The sequence below is a fragment of the Mobula hypostoma genome, chromosome 9 (assembly GCF_963921235.1).
Source record: "Mobula hypostoma chromosome 9, sMobHyp1.1, whole genome shotgun sequence".
In the NCBI taxonomy this organism is placed as follows: domain Eukaryota; kingdom Metazoa; phylum Chordata; class Chondrichthyes; order Myliobatiformes; family Myliobatidae; genus Mobula; species Mobula hypostoma.
The window spans coordinates 150,100,410-150,119,634 of NC_086105.1; the positions used below are offsets into that span (position 1 = coordinate 150,100,410).

Sequence of the window (19,225 nt, forward strand, 5' to 3'; positions counted from 1 at the left end):
TCCCCTTTGTAAATCCACGCTGACTTGGACCGATCTTGTTACTGCTATCCAGATGTGTCGTAATTTAATCTTTTATAATTGACTCCAGCATCTTTCCCACCACCAATATCAGGCTAACTGGTCTATAATTCCCTGTTTTCTCTCTTCCTCCCTTCTTGAAGAGAGGGACAATATTGGCCACCCTCCAATCCACAGGAACTGAGCCTGAATCTACAGAACATTGGAAGATGATTACCAATGCGTCCATGATTTCTAAAGCCACCTCCTTAAGTACCCTGAGATGCAGACCATCAGGTCCCAGGGACTTATCAGCCTTCAGACCCAACAGTCTATCCAACACCATTTCCCACCTAATATAAATTCTTGGCTAGTTTACCTTCGTACCTCATTTTTTCTCTGCGTATTGCCCTTTTAGTTACCTTCTGTTGCTCTTTAAAAGTTTCCCAATCCTCTGGCTTCCCACTCGTCTTTGCTATGTTGTACTTCTTCTCTTTTATTTTTATACTGTCCATTACTTCCCTTATCAGCCACGGCCTCCCCTTACTCCCCTTAGGATCTTTCTTCCTCTTTGGAACTCAGGTCCCCACTGACTCACCTGGAAGGTCAGGCGGTGTTCTCTGGTGTCCACCTTCGTGCTGATGCACTCTGCGATCACCATCCCCAGCCGGCGCACTCGCACCAGACTGCTGTCCAGGTGACAGTCCACACCTCCCGTCATCAGAGAGAGAAGCTCTGCAGAGGAAGGGACACACAGACTGGGGCTGGCCCACGGCGCACCCTCTCCCCACTCCCAGCCCCACCACACACCCCTCAGATCCCAACCCAACTTCCTCCCCCCACTCCATCCCCACCCCACTTCAAATCTTTTCCCCATCCCCTCTCCTCTCCCTAAGACACACCAGACCCCCACCAATCTCTCCCTACTCCCCACTGCCTAATCCCTTACCCAAACCCCACTGCATACTGCACATCTCCCAACTCCACCACACACACTCTACTCCCCCTCCCTACTGCACATTCTATCATTAACACATACCCTCTCCCCACCATTTTACCCTATACTGCACAACCTCCCAACCCCAACAACCAGTAATGCCCCATTGACTCAGTGAGGCCCTCCTTCCCCCTGACCTGCTCGGTGATGCTGGGTCTGTGCCTGACTGAGCTCTCCAAGAGCAATGGCGATGGCCCTGCCGATGTACACTTGCTGCTCGATTGGGCTGTGCCTGACCGCACTCCGGCTGCCCCAGACCTCCAGCAGCCTCTTCAGCACCTGCACTCAAGACACAAGCACCACCCTTCATTAGTCGGGGGACTGAGTTCCAGAGTCATCAGGTAATGTTGTAGCTCTATAAAGTTCTGGCTAGACCACATTTGGAATATTATGTTCAGTTCTGGTTTCCTCTTATAGGAAGGATGTGGAAGCTTTCGAGAGGGTACAGAGGGGATTTACTAGGATGCTGCCTGGATTAGAAAACATGTTTTATGAGGATAGTCTGGGCAAGCTGAAGTTTTTCTCTTTGGAGAGGAGGAGGATGAGAGGTGACATGATACAAGTGTACAAGATGATACGAGGAATAGATAAAGTGGACAGCCAGAGACTTCTTCCCAGGGCAGAAATGGATAACATGAGAGGGCAAACACGAGGAACTCTGCAGATGCTGGAAATTCAAGCAAAACACATCAAAGTTGCTGGTGAACACAGCAGGCCAGGCAGCATCTCTAGGAAGAGGTACAATCGACGTTTCAGGCCCAGACCCTTCGTCAGGACTGTACCTCTTCCTAGAGATGCTGCCTGGCTTGCTGCGTTCACCAGCAACTTTTGTGTGTATAACATGAGAGGGCACCTATGTCTATAAGCTATCTTATATATTTATCTTTATTGCACTTTTTTTGATTGTTGTGTTCTTTATCTTATGGTGTGTTTTTTGTGCTGCAATGGATCCAGAACAATTATTTCACTCCCATTTGCACTTGTGTTCTGGAAATGAAATTACACGATCTTGAATCACTTTAAGGTGATTGGAGGAAAGTATGGCGGGGGTGGGGGGAGATGTCAGAGGTAGGTTTCTTACACAGAGAGTAGTGAGTTCTATGAAAGCCCTTCCGGGGTAGTGGTAGAGGCAGACACATTAGGGATAGGCATGTGGATGATAGAAAAATGGAGGGCTATGTGAGAGGGAAGGGTTATACTGATCTTGGAGCAGGTTAAAAGGTTGACACCACATTGTAGCCCTGATCAGACCCATTCCCCACTCACAACTCCAGTCCCCGCAGCTGCTGAGACCACAGTCCTGGTCCAGTATCTCACTGTGGTTAAATTCAGGGGCCGTTCCCTGCTCCAGTGATCAGATGCCACAACTGCAGCCTTAGAGCCAACCCCCAGCTGGTAGCAAGATCCCTTCCCCAACACCATCGTCCCACTTACCTCTATCAACAGGGTGTCCCGAGTCACCTCCCTGGCCAAGTATCCCAGCAGGGTTTGTAGGACAGACGTCTGTGTAGAGAGACAACATCAGTCCCCACCTGAACACGCTCCCCAATGCCTGAAATCCTAAAACAATACCTCAATATTGAGTTACTCCTCACTATCTGTACACTTCTTGGATTCAGATATATTTGTCAATTGTACATTGAAACATATAGTGAAACACTTTGTTGGCTGCCACAGTAGTGTAGTGGTTAGCACGCTGCTAATACATGTCACAGCATCATTGTTCAAGAGTTAAACTCTGCTACTGTCTATAAGGAGCTTGTATGTTTTCTCCATGACTGAGTGCGTTTTCTCTGGGTGCTCCAATTTCCTCTCACACTTCAAAGATGTACAGGTTATTGAATTGTGGCCATGTAATGTGGCACCGGAGGCCAAACGAAATGGCTTCCCCATCTTAAGAGTCAACCAGAAGAGACTGGAGAGAGACCAACCTGTTATGTAAATAATTCTACTCATTACCAAACTGCTGTAAGATCTTGCTGTGTTGCTACTTCTACAACAATGAGTACACTTCAACATAGCGGTTAATGTGACGCTATTACACCTCAGGGCTCCGGAGTTTGGAGTTCAATTCTGGCACACTTTGTCAGGAGTTTGTACATTTGTCTCCATGAACTCGTGGGTTTCCTCCAGGTGTTCTGGTCTCCTCACAGTCCAAAGACATACTGGCTAGTAGGTTAACTGGTCATTGTAAATTGTCCTGTGATTAGGCTTGGGTTAAATAAGTGGGTTGCTGGGCAGTGCAGCTTGGAAGGACATGTTCTGCGCTGTATCTCTAAATAAAATAAAAATAAATACAGAATGGTGCAGGGGATGGTAGGACCTGCCAAAGTACAAGTGCCACTGCTGGGTACTATCACACCCAATTAAATTGATCTTGAGTCACACACTCCTGGATTAGCACGTCCAGTTTCTGGACAGGCTTCCTGCTGAGGAAGTGCACCAACATTCACCAGACAGGTTCCTGGCAATGTGGGTCTTTACTTAGGAGAGATTAAGCAGTTGGCGCTGGAAGAATGGCAGTACTTGTGGGCTGCCCAGCGCATTCTTGGATTCTGTTGGTCATTGTACGTTTTGATGTGACAAATAAAGCTGATCTTTACCTTTGAAGATAAATGATAATCTTTGTTTGTCATATGCACATCAAAACACAGTGAAATGCATTGTCTGTGTCAACAACAAACACAGTCTGAGGATTTACTGGGGCAGCCCGCAAGTGTCGCCATGCTTCTGGTGCCAATACAGAATGCCTACAACCTACTAAGCCTAACCTTTGGACTGTGGGAGGAAACCAGAGCACCTGGAGGAAACCCATGCAGTCCCAGGGAGAACATACAAACTCCTCACATTCAGTGGCGGGAATCGAAACCTGGTCATTGGTGCTGTCCCACCCATCATCCTGGCTTGGAAATATATCCCCCTTTTCATCACCTTCACTTCCACTCTCACTGTGGGAGCCCCTCCTCAAGGGCAGGTCGTAAAGGGCAATACATGCATCCCCGGGCATGATCAAGTTCCAGTTTAATTGTTATTCAAACGGACACGTGTATACAGCTATATGAAACAGCACTCCTTCGGGACGAAGGTGCAAAACACAGTACATACATCCCATATAACACATGTAGTTACAATTACACAGTCACAAAAATTAATATTAGCACACAAAAAACCTCACCCCCAGCTCCAGCCTCTGTACACCCAGTACCCAGCCTGCTCCACACCCACCTTATGGTGATATTGTAAGAGAAGGAGTTTATGCGTGAGGAGAAACTCAGCCTTCTTGTTCTTCAAAACGATACTGCCTAGCAACCGAGATAATACTTCGGGACTGGGGAGAAAAGGGGAGACAATAAGGAAGTGATGGCCCTTTCCTGGCGACCCTCCCCACCGACAGCTACATATCATAAATACAAGTGATTCTGCAGATACGAAATCCAAAGTAACACACACAAAATACTGGAGGAACTCTCAACAGGTCAGTTAGCAACTATGGAGGGGAATAAGCAGTCGGCATTTTGGTCATCAGGTCATAAAAGCACACTAACACAGCATCTCCTACGGTGTGCTGCGCTCTCTGCATACCGTGGCCGATTAAACAGCATGTTGCTCCTTTACACAACGCCTCCCCCAGTGCAGCTTCATGCTCTGTCGACAGCTCACCACTTTCAGCGGCCACTCCTCGTCATGGTGCTGAGCAAGGTGGCCCAGACAATCTGTTGTTTGCGCCAGGTTCAGGAAGAATTATCCCTCAACTATGAGGCTCTTGAACCAAACCTCACTTCATTCCCCATCACTGAACTTTTCTCACAACCTATGAACTTATTTTGAAGGACTCTTCATCTCACGTTGTCGATATTTATTGTTTATTTGTTTACTATTATTATTGTTTTTTTTTCCCTTTGTATTTACTGTGAATGCCCATAAGAAAATGAGGTTGTAAATGGTGACGTTATGTGTAATTTTTAGAGATACAGCATGGAACAGAGCCATCCAGCCCAATGAACTGCGCCTCCACCCACCTATTTAACCCTTGCCTAATCACAGAAGAATTTGCAATGACCAATTAATCTACTAACCAAGAGGAATCTCACCCGTTTCAGAGGGAGAATATACAAACTGTTTATAGGCAGCACTGGAATTGAACTCCAAACTCTAGAACTCCCCTGAGCTGTTATTGTGTCGAACTAACTGCTATGTTACTGTGGGCATATTTGTGCTGTGATAAACTTAACTATGACTCCTGGGTAATTGCTGCCCCTTGTACCCCAACTTCTGCTGCCAAACCACCAATGCTCATATCTCTGCCTTGGCCCCGCAGCCTCCCTCCCTGGACTCACCCTTCCGCTCTCTGGACCACGCCAGAAAGCACGCTCTCCATCCAACGCTCTGGTACACACTCCACCAACCGCCAGCAGATCCGCCGCCAGATGCAATCCGACTGGGTGAGGAGAGCAAGCTCGGGCACCAACACTCCCAGAACATCATCTGAGGAAACAGGAGCCAATCAGAAGCAGGATAAGTGGGCTCGATGGGCCAAGTGGTGTCTGCTCAACCCCCACCCCACCATCCAGGGACATTACGTGGGGCTCCAGCAGTGAACTGGGAAGTCACTGTTTTGTGTGTGGGGAGAACAAGGCCTTACATTTATACTGGGAGAGAAAGCAATTGCTAAATTCCTTCAGAGGTGTCCCAGGTCACTGTGTAACTGGCCTTTCCCGGGATCCTCCCACACTGGAGGAATTCCCTCACAGTGTCCCAGGTCACTGTGTAACTGGCCTTTCCCTGACTCGCCCTGCACAGGAGGAATTCTGCAGCTGGTCCTACATCACTTGAATCTGGTTGTTTTATAGATTAATTGTTATCTTATTAGTCAGAGCCAGGTTTTGTAAAATATGATATTTTTGTTTTCCCTTCTTCTTTCATTTGTTGTTTTTGTAACACCAAAGGGATGTAAGCAACAAGTTTTATGTCTGATTCTTGAGTTCGGAACTTCTGGATTGCAAAAACACCAGGATTAACAGCCTCAAACAGAGCTCCGCCAATTCTTCACTTCAGGGTCCCGCTTCTTCGAGGCACTTCCTGGGCCCTTCAAACAGTCCAACCTCACCGTCCCCAACCCTTGCCCTCCTGCAGGGAGTGGTTAAGCCTATCCAGGTACAGTGAGACCCTCAACAAGACCAGACCCCTGGTACTAGCTGAACCTCTTGCACCCTGGATGATAGGGACCTCTTAATGCCTCAAAAAGGCAGCATCCATCATTAAGGATCCTCACCATTCAGGACATGCCCTCTTCTCATTCCTACCATCAGGGAGGTGGTAGGTGCCTGAAGCCACACAACCTTTCAGGAACGGCTTCTTCTCCTCCACCATCAGATCCATGAACCCATTAACCCTACCTCACTATTCTACTTTTTATGTATTCTTATTGTAATTTATAGTACATATTTATGTATTACAGTATCCTGCTGCCACAAGACAACACGTTGACAGCACGTCAGCGATAATAAATATGATTCTGATGGAAGTCACCTGGCGGGGTGACTCAGACTCACCAGTGTGTCCCTGAACGCAGACCTTCCCCAATAGCTGAGAGACGAAGGAGAGGGAACTGTCCGAACCGCCTGAAAGAGAAGGTAGCGAGTCAGGGGCCGGCAGCTAACTGCCCAACATAGGACAGAATGAACCCCTGTCCCAAGCCTATACTCCCAGTGTCAGTGAGAGACTTGAGCTCCCAACTTGTACACTCCAGTCAGGTTAACATAGAATATAGGACAGTACAACACATGATGCATTCCAACCCTTCGAGCTCTACTGCCGGCAACTCCTGATTTAACCCTAGCCTAATTGCAGGACAATTTACTGATTAATCTATTAACTGTTACATCTTTGGACGGTGGGAAGAAACCAGAGCACTATGAGGAAACCCACGCATTCCACGAGGATGACGAATAAACTCTTCAAAGAGGACGGCGGGATTGAACTCCAAAGTCCCAAGCTGTAATAGTGTTGCACTGACCACGAGGCCTCTGTGGTGGCCCATGTAGTGTTGAATCTGCTCTGCCACTCCATCATGGCTGATTTATTATCCCTCTCAACCCCATTCTCCTGCCTTCTCCCTATAACTTTTGGTGCCCTGATTAAGAATGTCCACAGCCGTCTGTGGCAATGAATTCCACAAATACTGCTTTTGCACTCTCTTTTTTACCTCACATCACGGCCTGCTATAAATTATATTCTGTGTGTTGTCTGTACCGACGTGCCTGTGATGCTCTTGCAAACAAGCTTTTTATTGTGGTCAACTGGATCAGCAAATCTGTGGATGACACCAAGATTGGGGCATAGTGGACAATGAGGAAGACTATCAAAGTCCGCAGTGAGATCTGGACCACTTGAAGAAATGGACTTAAGAATATCAAATGGAATTTAATGCAGACAAGTGTGAGGACAACCAGGGTAGGACTTACACAGTGAGTGACTGGGCACTGAGGAGTAAGGTAGAACAGAGGGAACTGGCAATACAGATCCATTATTTCTTTGAAAGTAGCATCACAGATAGATAGGGTCATAAAGAAAGCTTTTGGCATATTGGCCTTCATAGATTAAAATACTGAGTACAGGAGTTAGGATGTTATGTTGAAGTCGTATAAGATGTTGGTGAGGTCTAATTTGGAATACTGTGTATAGTTTTGGTCAATAAATAAGATTTGATTTGTAAATAAGATTGAAAGAGTGGGGAGAAAACTTACAAGGATGTTGCCAGGACTTGAGGACCTGAGTTATAGGGAAAGATTGAAAAGATTAAGACTTCACTTCCTGGAGCATAGAAGAATAAGAGGAGATTTGATAGAAGTATACAAGATTCTGTGAGGTGAATGCAAGAAGGCTTTTTCCACTCAGGTTGGGTGAACGGTGAAATGTTTAAGAGGAACCTGAGAGGGAACTTCTTCACACAAAGGGTGGTGACAGTGTAGAAGTGGTGGATGTGGGTGGGTTTGATTTCAGTTAAGAGAAATTTGAATAGGTACATGGATGGGAGGAGTATGGTCCAGATTGATGGGACTAGGCAGATTAATAATTCAGCATGGACTAGATGGGCCAAAGGTCCTGTTTCTGTGCTGCAGTGCTCTCTCTATGATTGGTTTTGTGGCTGGAAGCCTTTGATCAGGTGTGCAGCACAGTGATTGATTTTGGGTCCCTTACTTATACATTAAAGGTTTGGCATATGACTGTAGAAGCTTGTCTTACGAGATAGGTTAAGTGAGCTAGGGCTTTCCCGTTTGGAGTGAAGGCTGCTTCTACTTGTTAAACCAGTTCCTGTTCCATCAGATTCTCACCTCTCAGTCGCTGTCTGACCCTCTCCAGGGCCGACAGCATCTCGTGGCCCAGCAGTGGGTAGTAGTTCTCTGGGTAAAACACTGTCCGGTTTCTCTCCTGAAGCTTGTTAGCCATGTGATCCGGAAGAGCAGTGATTCTGGCAAGCAGAGGCTCACGGTCTGTTTGTGGAAGTTCGCCATCTTGACTCACCTCCCAGATCAGCTCAGCCATCCGGTGTTCCTGAAGAAACCGTTCCAAGATTTCTACACTCCGGTTCTGCCGGAAGCCCGGGCTGCAACACAAAACCCAGCAGTAACGGATAGGGTGCAGATCAGGATCCCATCCCAGAATGCATTCCCATCTGACAGTGTGGATCAGGATCCAATCCCAGAATGCATTCCCACACACAGGCAGAGTGTGGATCCATATGCAATCCCAACACATCCCCACCAATCAACAGAGTGCAGATCCGGATCCGACTCTTAGACCCTATTCCCACCCAATGGACAGAGTGTAGACTGGATTCAATCCCAGACTGCATTCTCACCAATGGACTGAATGTGGATCCAGGTTGCATCCTGGACCCTATTCCCACCCAATGGACAGAGTGTAGCAACACACATCAACGTCGCTGGTGAACGCAGCAGGTCAGGCAGCGTCTCTAGGAAGAGGTATAGTCGACGTTTCAGACCGAGACCCTTCGTCAGGACTAACTGAAAGAAGAGCTAGTAAGAGATTTGAAAGTGGGAGGTGGAGGGGGAGATCCATAATGTTAGGAGAAGACAGGAGGGGGAGGGATGGAGCCAAGTGCTGGACAGGTGATTGGCAAAAGGGATATGAGAGGATCATGGGACAGGAGGTCCGGGGAGAAGGAAAAGGGGGAGGGGGGGAAACCCAGAAGATGGGCAAGGGGTATAGTCAGAGGGACAGAGGGAGAAAAAGAATGTGTGTATATAAATAAATAATGGATGGGGTACGAGGGGGAGGTGGGGCATTAGCGGAAGTTAGAGAAGTCAATGTTCATGCCATCAGGTTGGAGGCTACCCAGACGGAATATAAGGTGTTGTTCCTCCAACCTGAATGTGGCTTCATCTTGACAGTAGAGGAGGCCGTGGATGGACATATCAGAATGGGAATGGGATGTGGAATTAAAATGTGTGGCCACTGGGAGATCCTGCTTTCTCTGGCAGACAGAGCATAGGTGTTCAGCGAAACAATCTCCCAGTCTGCGTCGGGTCTTGCCAATATATAGAAGGCCACATTGGGAGCACCGGACACAGTATATCACCCCAGCCGACTCACAGGTGAAGTATCACCTCACCTGGAAGGACTGTCTGGGGCCCTGAATGGTGGTAAGGGAGGAAATGTAAGGGCATGTTCGGCACTTGTTCCGCTTACAAGGATAAGTGCCAGGAGGGAGATCAGTGGGGAGGGATGGGGGGGATGAATGGACAAGGGAGTCACGAAGGGAGCAATCCCTGCGGAAAGCGGGGGCGGGGGGAGGGAAAGATGAGCTTAGTGGTGGGATCCCGTTGGAGGTGGCGGAAGTTACGGAGAATAATATGTTGGACCTGGAGGCTGGTGGGGTGGTAGGTGAAGACAAGGGGAACCCTATTCCTAGTGGGGTGGCGGGAGGATGGAGTGAGAGCAGATGTGCGTGAAATGGGGGAGATGCGTTTGAGAGCAGAGTTGATGGTGGAGGAAGGGAAGCCCCTTTCTTTAAAAAAGGAGAACATCTCCCTCGTCCTGGAATGAAAAGCCTCATCCTGAGAGCAGATGCGGCGGAGACGGAGGAATTGCGAGAAGGGGATGGCATTTTTGCAAGAGACAGGGTGAGAAAAGGAATAGTCCAGATAGCTGTGAGAGTCAGTAGTGTAGACTGGATTCAATTCCAGACCACATTCCCACCAATGGGCTGAATGTGGATCCAGGTTGAATCCTGGAACCCATTCCCACCCAACAGACAGAGTGTAGATTGGATTCAATCCCAGACTGCATTCCCACCGATGGATGGAATGTGGATCCAGATTGAATCCTGGAACCCATTCCCAACCAATGGACAGAGTGTAGATCCAGACACAATCCCACTGATGGACAGTGTGTGGATCCGGATCCAATCCCAGACACATACCCAGCAACGACAGCTAGCCTTGCATTGCCTGATTCCCGGATGGGAAAGCCCCTAGCATGGACAAGGGGCAGGGTATCTGGGTGCTGCCCTGGTGGAGGGTTACCTGGCCAAGGTGACGGCATCCAGCAGCACCAGGTAGGCATGGTGTGGAGGGCCATCCAGGAAGAACCCATCCAATAGCTCCCTCTGCTGGTTGTCAGGCAACAGCCGTAGCCAATCAGCTTGCAGATTACTGACTAGCACTTGCAGGAACCGGGAGTAATGCGCTTTTAAAAATTCCTGGCTCTGCGGTGAGCGTTCTCCCTCAGTCGGCTGCAGGTACTGCCTCATCGCCTGCAAGGTGCGTGTGATTTCCGCGCCATCCCTGGAGGAGGACAGGGTCCTCAGGGCTTGTCTGACAAAGCTGTGGAATTGTAGAACTTCAGCCTCCATTGGTGACAGGATCTAGAAGAGCAGGTAGAGTGAGCTAAAACCAGCCTCTAACCGACAAACTGTAATGGTTTAATACCACAAAGGAGTTTTATTCCACACTGTATCACTTAAATAAAAATAAATCATCCCCTCCTTTATTACCAACCAACTTTAGATCGAAATCTGTATTTAAGGCAGTGGGGGTTTATCGTCATGTGCACAAGTACAGTGAGGCAGAGGTACAATGAAACACTTGCAGCAGCATCACACGTACATCGGTACAGGCAACCCTCAGAACATAAATTATAGAGAAAGCAGTGCTTCGGCTTTCTTAGGAGATCTGACACATCACCAAGTAGATGCAGTGCTGAAAATATCCTGGCTGGTTGCACCACAGCCTGGTGGTTAAGCAGTTCCAACACTGCAGAAGATTAGTGAACACAGCGGTCCATCACAGGCATGGCCCACCCCACCAATGACAGTATCTAAAGGCGGTGTTGCTGCAAGAAAGCAGCATTCATCATCAAAGACTCCCATCATCCTGGTAATGCCTTTTCTCCCTGCTACTGTCAGACAGCAGGCATAGAAGCCTGAAGCCCCACAGCACCAGGTTCAGGAACAGCTACTTTCCTACAAACACCCTGCATAACCCTATCCTAACTCAGAAATGGAACTCTACAGACCACCTCTTGCACTACAGTGTATTGTTTTTCATTTTTTCCCCCCTCTCTGTATAATTTATGTTCTGAGAGTTGTCTGTACTGATGAGCCTGTGATGCTGCTGCAAGTTTTTCATTATACCTCTGCCTCACTGTAGTTATGCACATGGCAATAAATTCCAATTGACGTGACTTAAATATGGATTTGGTAATAAGAGAGGATGATTTATTTTTATTTAGAAATAGCACAGAATAGGCCCTTCAAGCTGCACCACCCTTAACACCAATTTAACCCTAGTCTAATCCCAGGACAATTAACCTTGCTATTGACAAATTAACCTACTAACCGGAAGTCTCCGGACTGTGGGCGGAAACAGGAGCACCGGGAGAAAACCCATTAATGTCACAGGTCACCGGGATTGAACTCCGAAGCCCAGAGCTATAATAATATGGCATGAACCACAACACGACCACAGCACCCACGTTGGCTTTACGGTTGGAAGCGCTTGCTCAGTGTGTAGCATAGCAATTGATGTTAGGCCCCTTACTTGCATAATAAATCAAAAATCAACTTTATTCACCCTATACATTGGCTTGCTTCAGAAATTTTCTGTGGAATTTTAAGTTTTGGGATAGGAATATAGAAACATGTCTTACAAGGATAGTTTGAGCATGCTAGGGCTATTCTGTTTGGAGCAAAGAAGGATGAGAAGTGACTTGAAAGAGGTGTACAAGATTATGAGAACCATAGATCGAGTGGATAGCAGAGACTTTTTCCCCTGGGTGGATATGGATAACACGAGGGGGCATCATTTTAAGGTGACTGGAGGAAAATCTAATATCAGAGGTGGGCTTATTTAAAACAGAGTGGGGGGGGTGCTTGAAACTTGTTGCCGGGGTGGTGCAGGAGGCAGATACATTAGAGCAGGGGTCCCCAACCTTTTTGCACTGCGGACCAGTTTAATATTGACAATATTCTTGTGGACCAGCCGCTCGGGGGTGAGGGGGGGTGGTGGTGTTCAAATAGGGTTAAACTCGCCTCAACATGTCTTTTACAGTTAGGGTTGCCAACTTTCTCACTCCCAAATAAGGGACAAAAGTAACAGTCAAATCTCGGGACGCTGTACCGCAAACAATGACCATGAAGCCTTGTGCGAGCACCTGTGTGCGCATGCGCAGACGGGCCGATTTTTTTCCCATAAATCAGTTTTGCCTTCATCTTCCTGACTACACTGTACATACATTATTTCTACTTTATATAGGCCGTGTATTTATCATATCATTCCTGCTTTTACTATATGTTAGTGTTATTTTTGGTTTTATGAGTTATTTGGTGTGATTTGGTAGGTTATTTTTTGGATCTGGGAACGCTCAAAACTTTTTCCCATATAAATTAATGGTAATTGCTTCTTTGCTTTACACCATCTGGGCATGAAAAGTTTTATAGGAACACTCTACCTTAGCGGGGAAAATACGGGACAAGGGCAGTCCCGTATGGGACAAACCAATTTAGCCCAATATACAGGAAGTCCTGGCAAATACGGGACAGTTGGCAACCCTATGTTCAAGTTCAACAGTGCGTGACAGGGAATGAGGAAAGGTGCAGCTGACTCGTATTGTTTCCTCGCGGCCCGGTAGCACATACTTTGAGGCCTGGTACCGGTCCGCAGCCCGGTGGTTGGGGACCACTGCATTAGAGACATTAAAGAGAATTGTAGACACATGCACGATAGAAAATCGGAGAGCTATACTGTAGTGGAAGGGTTAGATTGATCTTTGAGTAAGTTCAAAGGCTGGTACAACATCAGTTTTGCACCCATTTTGAATGCACATCAGTAAGGTTAGATACCAGTGAAGAATGTTTTCCCTAATGCACACCTGCTAGCTCTATTTTTGATTTGTGTGTAAAGTTGTGGGCTGAAGGTTGCAAGATAAAAAGTGGTGTTGAAGGGTATAAAAAGGGACAATTTCTTTGTGAGGCGGGAATCTCTTAGGCTGGGTCACGACTCGTGCAAAGGATTGGAGATAGGGACAAGGGGAGTGAGGGGGAAGAAGCTCCTTTGCTCGTGAATACGTCATCCTACTGAATCAGAAAGGAACAGAGAGTGGATTTTAAAATGTTTTCTTGGCAGGCTCATGGATTGTTCAAAATTCTAATGGCAGAGGGGAAGAATCTGTTCCTACAACATTGAGCGTGGGTCTTCAGGCTCCTGTCCCTCCTCCCTGATGATAGGGCACGTCCTGGATAGTGCTGGTCCTAAATGATGGATGTCACCTTGGAGGCATTGCCTTTTGAAGATCAGCTCTATGCCAGAGAACCCCTCTCTCTCTCTCAGCTTGCCCGATTCCTCTCTCCCATTGTTCCCCACTTCTCCACCGTTCTCCCAGCCCTGCCGTCCTCACTCCCCCTCCATCCCTTCCCATTCCCCTCACTCTCTCCTACCGTTAGCCCCATATCAACCTCCCCATCCCTTCCCATTCCCCTCACTCTCTCCTACTGTTAGCCCCATCCAACCTCCCCCATCCCTTCCCATTCCCCTCACTCTCTCCGACCGTTAGCCCCATATCAACCTCCCCCCATCCCTTCCCATTCCCCTCACTCCCTCCTTCCATTAGCCCCATATCAACCTCCCCCATCCCTTCCCATTCCCCTCACTCCCTCCTTCCATTAGCCCCATATCAACCTCCCCCATCCCTTCCCATTCCCCTCACTCCCTCCTTCCATTAGCCCCATATCAACCTCCCCCATCCCTTCCCATTCCCCTCACTCCCTCCTTCCATTAGCCCCATATCAACCTCCCCCATCCCTTCCCATTCCCCTCACTCTCTCCTTCCATATCAACCTCCCCTCCATCCCTCCCTCAGGCTGCTGCCGCAGTTTCAGCGCGCTAGGGAACCCCGCGGGATGCGGCTGCGGGGTTCGGCCGGAGATTTTACCTCAGCCGAGAGGAGATTTCTAGACGGAACCGCCGACCAAAATGCTCCGAAGGCTTCACGGCCGGCCCGATCTCATTGGCTGTCGTACGACCACGTGACGTACCTGCGCACCCCTCTAACACGCGGGGGCTTGCGCGCTGACGTCATCCCGGCGCGGAGGCGGGTCTATAGGTAAACACTGGGGTCAAAGCAACACTGACAACACGCTGGAGGAACTCAGCAGGTCGGGCAGCATCCGTGGAAACGATCAGTCAACGTTTCGGGCCGGAACCCTTCGTCAGGACTGTAGAGGGAAGGGGCAGAGGCCCTATAAGGAAGGTAGGGGAGGGTGGGAAGGAGAAGACTGGTAGGTGCCAGGTGAAAAACCAGTAAGGGGAAAGATAAAGGGGTGGGGGAGAGGAAGCAGGGAGGTGATAGGCAGGAAAGGTGAAGAAGGAATAGGGGATAACACAATGGGTAGTAGAAAGAGGCGGAACCATGAGGGAGGTGATAGGCAGCTGGGGGAGGGGGCAGAGTGACATAGGGATAGGGGAAGGGAGGGGGAGGGAATTACCAGAAGTTGGAGAATTCTATGTTCATACCAAGGGGCTGAAGACTACCTAGACTGTATATGAGGTGTTGCTCCTCCAACCTGAAATTAGCCTCATTATGGCAGTAGAGGAGGCCTTGTATGGACATATCTGAATGGGAATGGGAAGCAGAGTTGAAGTGGGTGGCAATCGGGAGATCCTGTCTGTTGTGGCGGACGGAGCGGAGATGCTCGATGAAGCGGTCCCCCAATCTGCGTCGGGTTTCACCGATGTAGAGGAGGCCGCACCGGGAGCACCGGATGCAATAGATGGTCCCAGCAGACTCACAAGTGAAGTGTTGCCTCACCTGGAAGGACTGTTTGGGGCCCTGAATGGTGGCAAGAGAGGAGGTGTAGGGACAGGTGTAGCACTTGCGCTTACAGGGTCTATAAATGACGCAACAAACATATATCAACGTTCAAAGTAACTATTATCGAAGTACCTGTATGTCACCATATACAACCCTGAGATGCATTTTCTTGTGGGCATCCACAGTAAATACAAGAAATGCAATAGAATCAATGAAAGACTGTAGGACGGACAAATAACCGATGTGCAAAAGACAACAAACTGCTAATACAAAAGAATAAAAATAATAATAAATATTGAGAACATTAAACAGTTCAGTGATGGGGGTGGGTGAAGTTATTCCCACTGGTTCAAGAGCCTGATGGTTGAGGGGTAATAATTGTTCCTGAACCTGATATTGTAGGCCCTGAGGCTCCTGCACCTTCTACCTGATGTCAGCAGTGGGAAGAGGGCATGGCCTGGATGGTGAGGTCCTTGATGATGGATGCTGCTTTCCTGCGACAACACTCTGTGTAGATGTGTTCAACAGTTGGGAGGGCTTTACCTGTGATGGACTGGGCCGTATCCACTACTTTTTGTAGGATTTTCCATTCAAGGGTATTGGTGTTTCCATACCAGGCTGTGATGAAACCAGACAATTTTCTCTCCACACACACCTTGTCTAAGTTTTAGATGGCATACTGAACCTACGCAAACTTCTAAGAAAGTAAAGGAGTTACGTGAGAAACTTGTAAGTCAACTTGTGTGGGAAGGTTTGCTGAAAATCTAAGTCGTACTGCGATCACTCAAGTTGAGTATGAAGAGATTGTTCCACAAACAGGAGAAAATCTGCAGATGCTGGAAATCCAAGCAACACACACAAAATGCTGGAGGAACTCAGCAGGCCAGGCAGCATCTATGGAAAAGAGTACACAGTCAATGTTTTGGACTGAGACCCTTCATCAGGGTGAAGGGCTGTTTATTGGTGGGTTCTCGGCGGCGGTAGAGCCCGATCTGGGATCCACGTATTCTGGTGCTGTAGGTACAAGAGTAAGTGGTGGTTGTGGGTCTTTTGATTGTTCGGTCTGATTTCGCAGCCGGCACTTGTTCTCTGTGGCACAGTGGAGGTCACTTTAATTTAAAATCCAAATACACTACATCCTCTGGATCTCTCTCATCTTCACCCTCAAGCCCCAGGTAGTTCCTTATTTTCATTTAACTTTTTATTCCCTCTTCAGCACCCACCCTCGAACCCCTTCCCTAACTCTCCCTTGACCTCCCTTTATCCTCTCTCCCCATTCCTTTCTCCCTCTCTTCCCTCCCCCTCCCGTCTCCCCTCCCCTCCCTCCCGTCTCCCCTCCCCCTCCCCTCCCTCCTCTTGCCCGTCTCGCCTCCCCCTCTCTCCCCTCCCCCTCCCCCTCTCTCCCGTCTCGCCTCCCCCTCCTCTCTCCCCTCCCCCTCCCCTCCCTCCTCTCCCCTCCATCTCCCTCCCCTCCCCTCCATCTCCCTCCCCTCCCCTCCCCTCCATCCCCCTCCTCTCCCCTCCATCCCCCTCCCCTCCCCTCCATCCCATCCCCCTCCCCTCCCCTCCATCCCCCTCCCCGCCCCTCCCCTCCACCCCTCCCCTCCCCTCCATCCCCCCTCCCCCACCCAATCCCCCTCCCCCTCCCCTCCATCCCTCCCTCCCCACCCCCCTCCCCTCCCCTTCACCCCCCTCCCCTCCATCCCATCCCCCTCCCCTCCATTCCCCTCCCCTCCATCCCCCTCCTCTCCCCTCCACTCCCCTCCCCTCCACTCCATCCCCCTCCCCTCCCCTCCCCTCCACCCCCACCCCTCCCCTCCATCCCCCTCCCCTCCCCCCCCACCCCTCCCCTCCATCCCCCCTCCCCTCCCCTCCCCTCCCCTCCCCTCCATCCCCCTCCCCTCCCCTCCATCTCCCCCCATACCCCTCCACTCCCCTCCCCTCCATCCCCCTCCCCTCCATTCCCCTCCCCTCCATCCCCCTCCCCCTCCCCTCCCCTCCCCTCCCCTCCATCCCCCTCCTCCTCCCCTCCCCTCCATCCCCCTCCCTTCCCCTCCCCTCCATCCCACTCCCCTCCTTATCCCCCTCCCCTCTGCTCCATCCCCCTCCACTCCCCTCCCCATCCCCCTCCCCTCCGCTCCATCCTCTCCACTCCTCTCCATCCCCCTCCCCTCCCCTCCCCTCCATCCCCCTCCCCCTCCTCTCCCCTCTATCCCCCTCCCCCTCCTCTCCCCTCCATCCCCATCCCCTCCCCTCCATCCCCATCCCCTCCCCATCCCCCTCCCCTCCACTCCATCCCCCTCCCCTCCATCCCCCTCCCCTCCCCCCCATCCCCTCCCCTCCATCCCCTCCCCTCCCCCTCCCCTCCCCTTCCCCTCTCCTCCATCCCCTCCCCTCCCCTCCATCCCCCTCCCCTCTGCTCGATCCCCCTCCACTCCATCCCCCCTCCCCTCCCCTCCACCCCCCCTCCCCTCCCCCTCCCCTCCCCTCCATCCCACTCCCCTCCCCTCCCCTCCATCCCCCTCCCCTCCCCTCCGCTCCATCCCCTCCCCTCCATCCCCTCCCCCTCCCCTCCCTTCCATCCCCCTCCCCTCCATTCCCCGCCCCTCCCCTCCATCCCCCTCCCCTCCCCGCCCCTCCCCTCCCCATCCCCCCTCCCCCCACCCCATCCCCCTCCACTCCTCTCCATCCCCCTCCCCTCCCCTCCATCCCCCTCCCCCTCCTCTCCCCTCCATCCCCATCCCCTCCCCTCCATCCCCTCCCCTCCCCATCCCCCTCCCCTCCGCTCCATCCCCCTCCCCTCCATCTCCATCCCCTCCCCCTCCCCTCCATCCCCTCCCCTCCCCCTTCCCCTCTCCTCCATCCCCTCCCCTCCCCTCCCCTCCATCCCCCTCCCCTCCATCTCCATCCCCTCCCCCTCCCCTCCATCCCCTCCCCCTTCCCCTCTCCTCCATCCCCTCCCCTCCCCTCCATCCCCCTCCCCTCCGCTCCATCCCCCTCCACTCCCCTCCATCCCCTCCCTTCCACCCCCCCTCCCCCCTCCCCATCCCCCTCCACTCCCCTCCATCCCCCTCTCCTCCATTCCCCTCCCCTCCATCCCCCCTCACTCTCACCATCCCCCTCCTCTCCCCTCCATCCCCCATCCCCCTCCCCTCCCCTCCATCCCCCTCCATCCCCCCTCCCCTCCCCTCCATCCCCCTCCCCTCCGTTCCATCCCCGTCCACTCCCCTCCATCCCCCTCCCCTCCATTCCATCCCTGTCCACTCCCCTCCATCCCCCTCCCCTCCCCATCCCCCTCCCCTCCCCTCCATCCCCCTCCTCTGCCCTCCATCCCCCATCCCCCTCCCCTCCCCTCCATCTCCCTCCCCTCCCCTCCACTCCTCTCCCCTCCCCTCCATCCCCCCTCACCATCCCCCTCCTCTCCCCTCCATCCCCCATCCCCCTCCCCTCCACCCCCCCTCCCCTCCCCATCCCCCTCCCCTCCCCTCCCCTCCATCCCCCTCCCCTCCCCCCGTCCACTCTCCTCCATCCCCCTCCCCTCCCCTCCCCTCCCCTCCGTTCCATCCCCATCCACTCCCCTCCATCCCCCTCCCCTCCCCTCCACCCCCCTCCCCCCTCCCCATCCCCCTCCCCTCCCCTCCCCTCCCCTCCCCATCCCCCTCCCCTCCCCTCCATCCCCCTCCTCTCCCCTCCCCTCCCCTCCTCCCCCTCCCCTCCCCCCCTCCTCCCCCTCCCCTCCCCCTCCTCCCCCGTCCCCTCCCCTCCTCCCCTCCCCTCCTCCCCTCCCCTCCCCATCCCCCTCCCCTCCATCCCCCTCCCCTCCGTTCCATCCCCGTCCACTCCCCTCCATCCCCCTCCCCTCCCCTCCCCTCCCCTCCACTCCCCTCCCCTCCATGCCCC

At 51.5% G+C, this 19,225-nt stretch overlaps 1 protein-coding gene across 3 annotated transcripts in view; it reads right to left on the reverse strand.

The window, feature by feature from the left end:
* The window catches only part of telo2 (TEL2, telomere maintenance 2, homolog (S. cerevisiae)), a 48,626-nt gene extending 34,067 nt beyond the window's left edge, over positions 1-14,559 (reverse strand). For all 3 annotated transcript variants that reach the window (XR_010019360.1, XR_010019359.1, XM_063059473.1), the window contains exons 1-9: positions 14,447-14,559; positions 10,543-10,883; positions 8,329-8,600; positions 6,547-6,615; positions 5,332-5,479; positions 4,220-4,322; positions 2,429-2,497; positions 1,132-1,273; positions 596-732 (exon numbers count right to left, since the gene is read on the reverse strand). Coding sequence is in view for 1 of the 3 variants with exons in the window: in XM_063059473.1 (XP_062915543.1) it covers positions 596-732; positions 1,132-1,273; positions 2,429-2,497; positions 4,220-4,322; positions 5,332-5,479; positions 6,547-6,615; positions 8,329-8,600; positions 10,543-10,871 (1,269 nt within the window). In the remaining 2 variants the exon portion in view is untranslated. The remainder of the gene's footprint in view (positions 1-595; positions 733-1,131; positions 1,274-2,428; positions 2,498-4,219; positions 4,323-5,331; positions 5,480-6,546; positions 6,616-8,328; positions 8,601-10,542; positions 10,884-14,446) is intronic.
* Between the last annotated feature and the right edge of the window lie 4,666 nt (positions 14,560-19,225).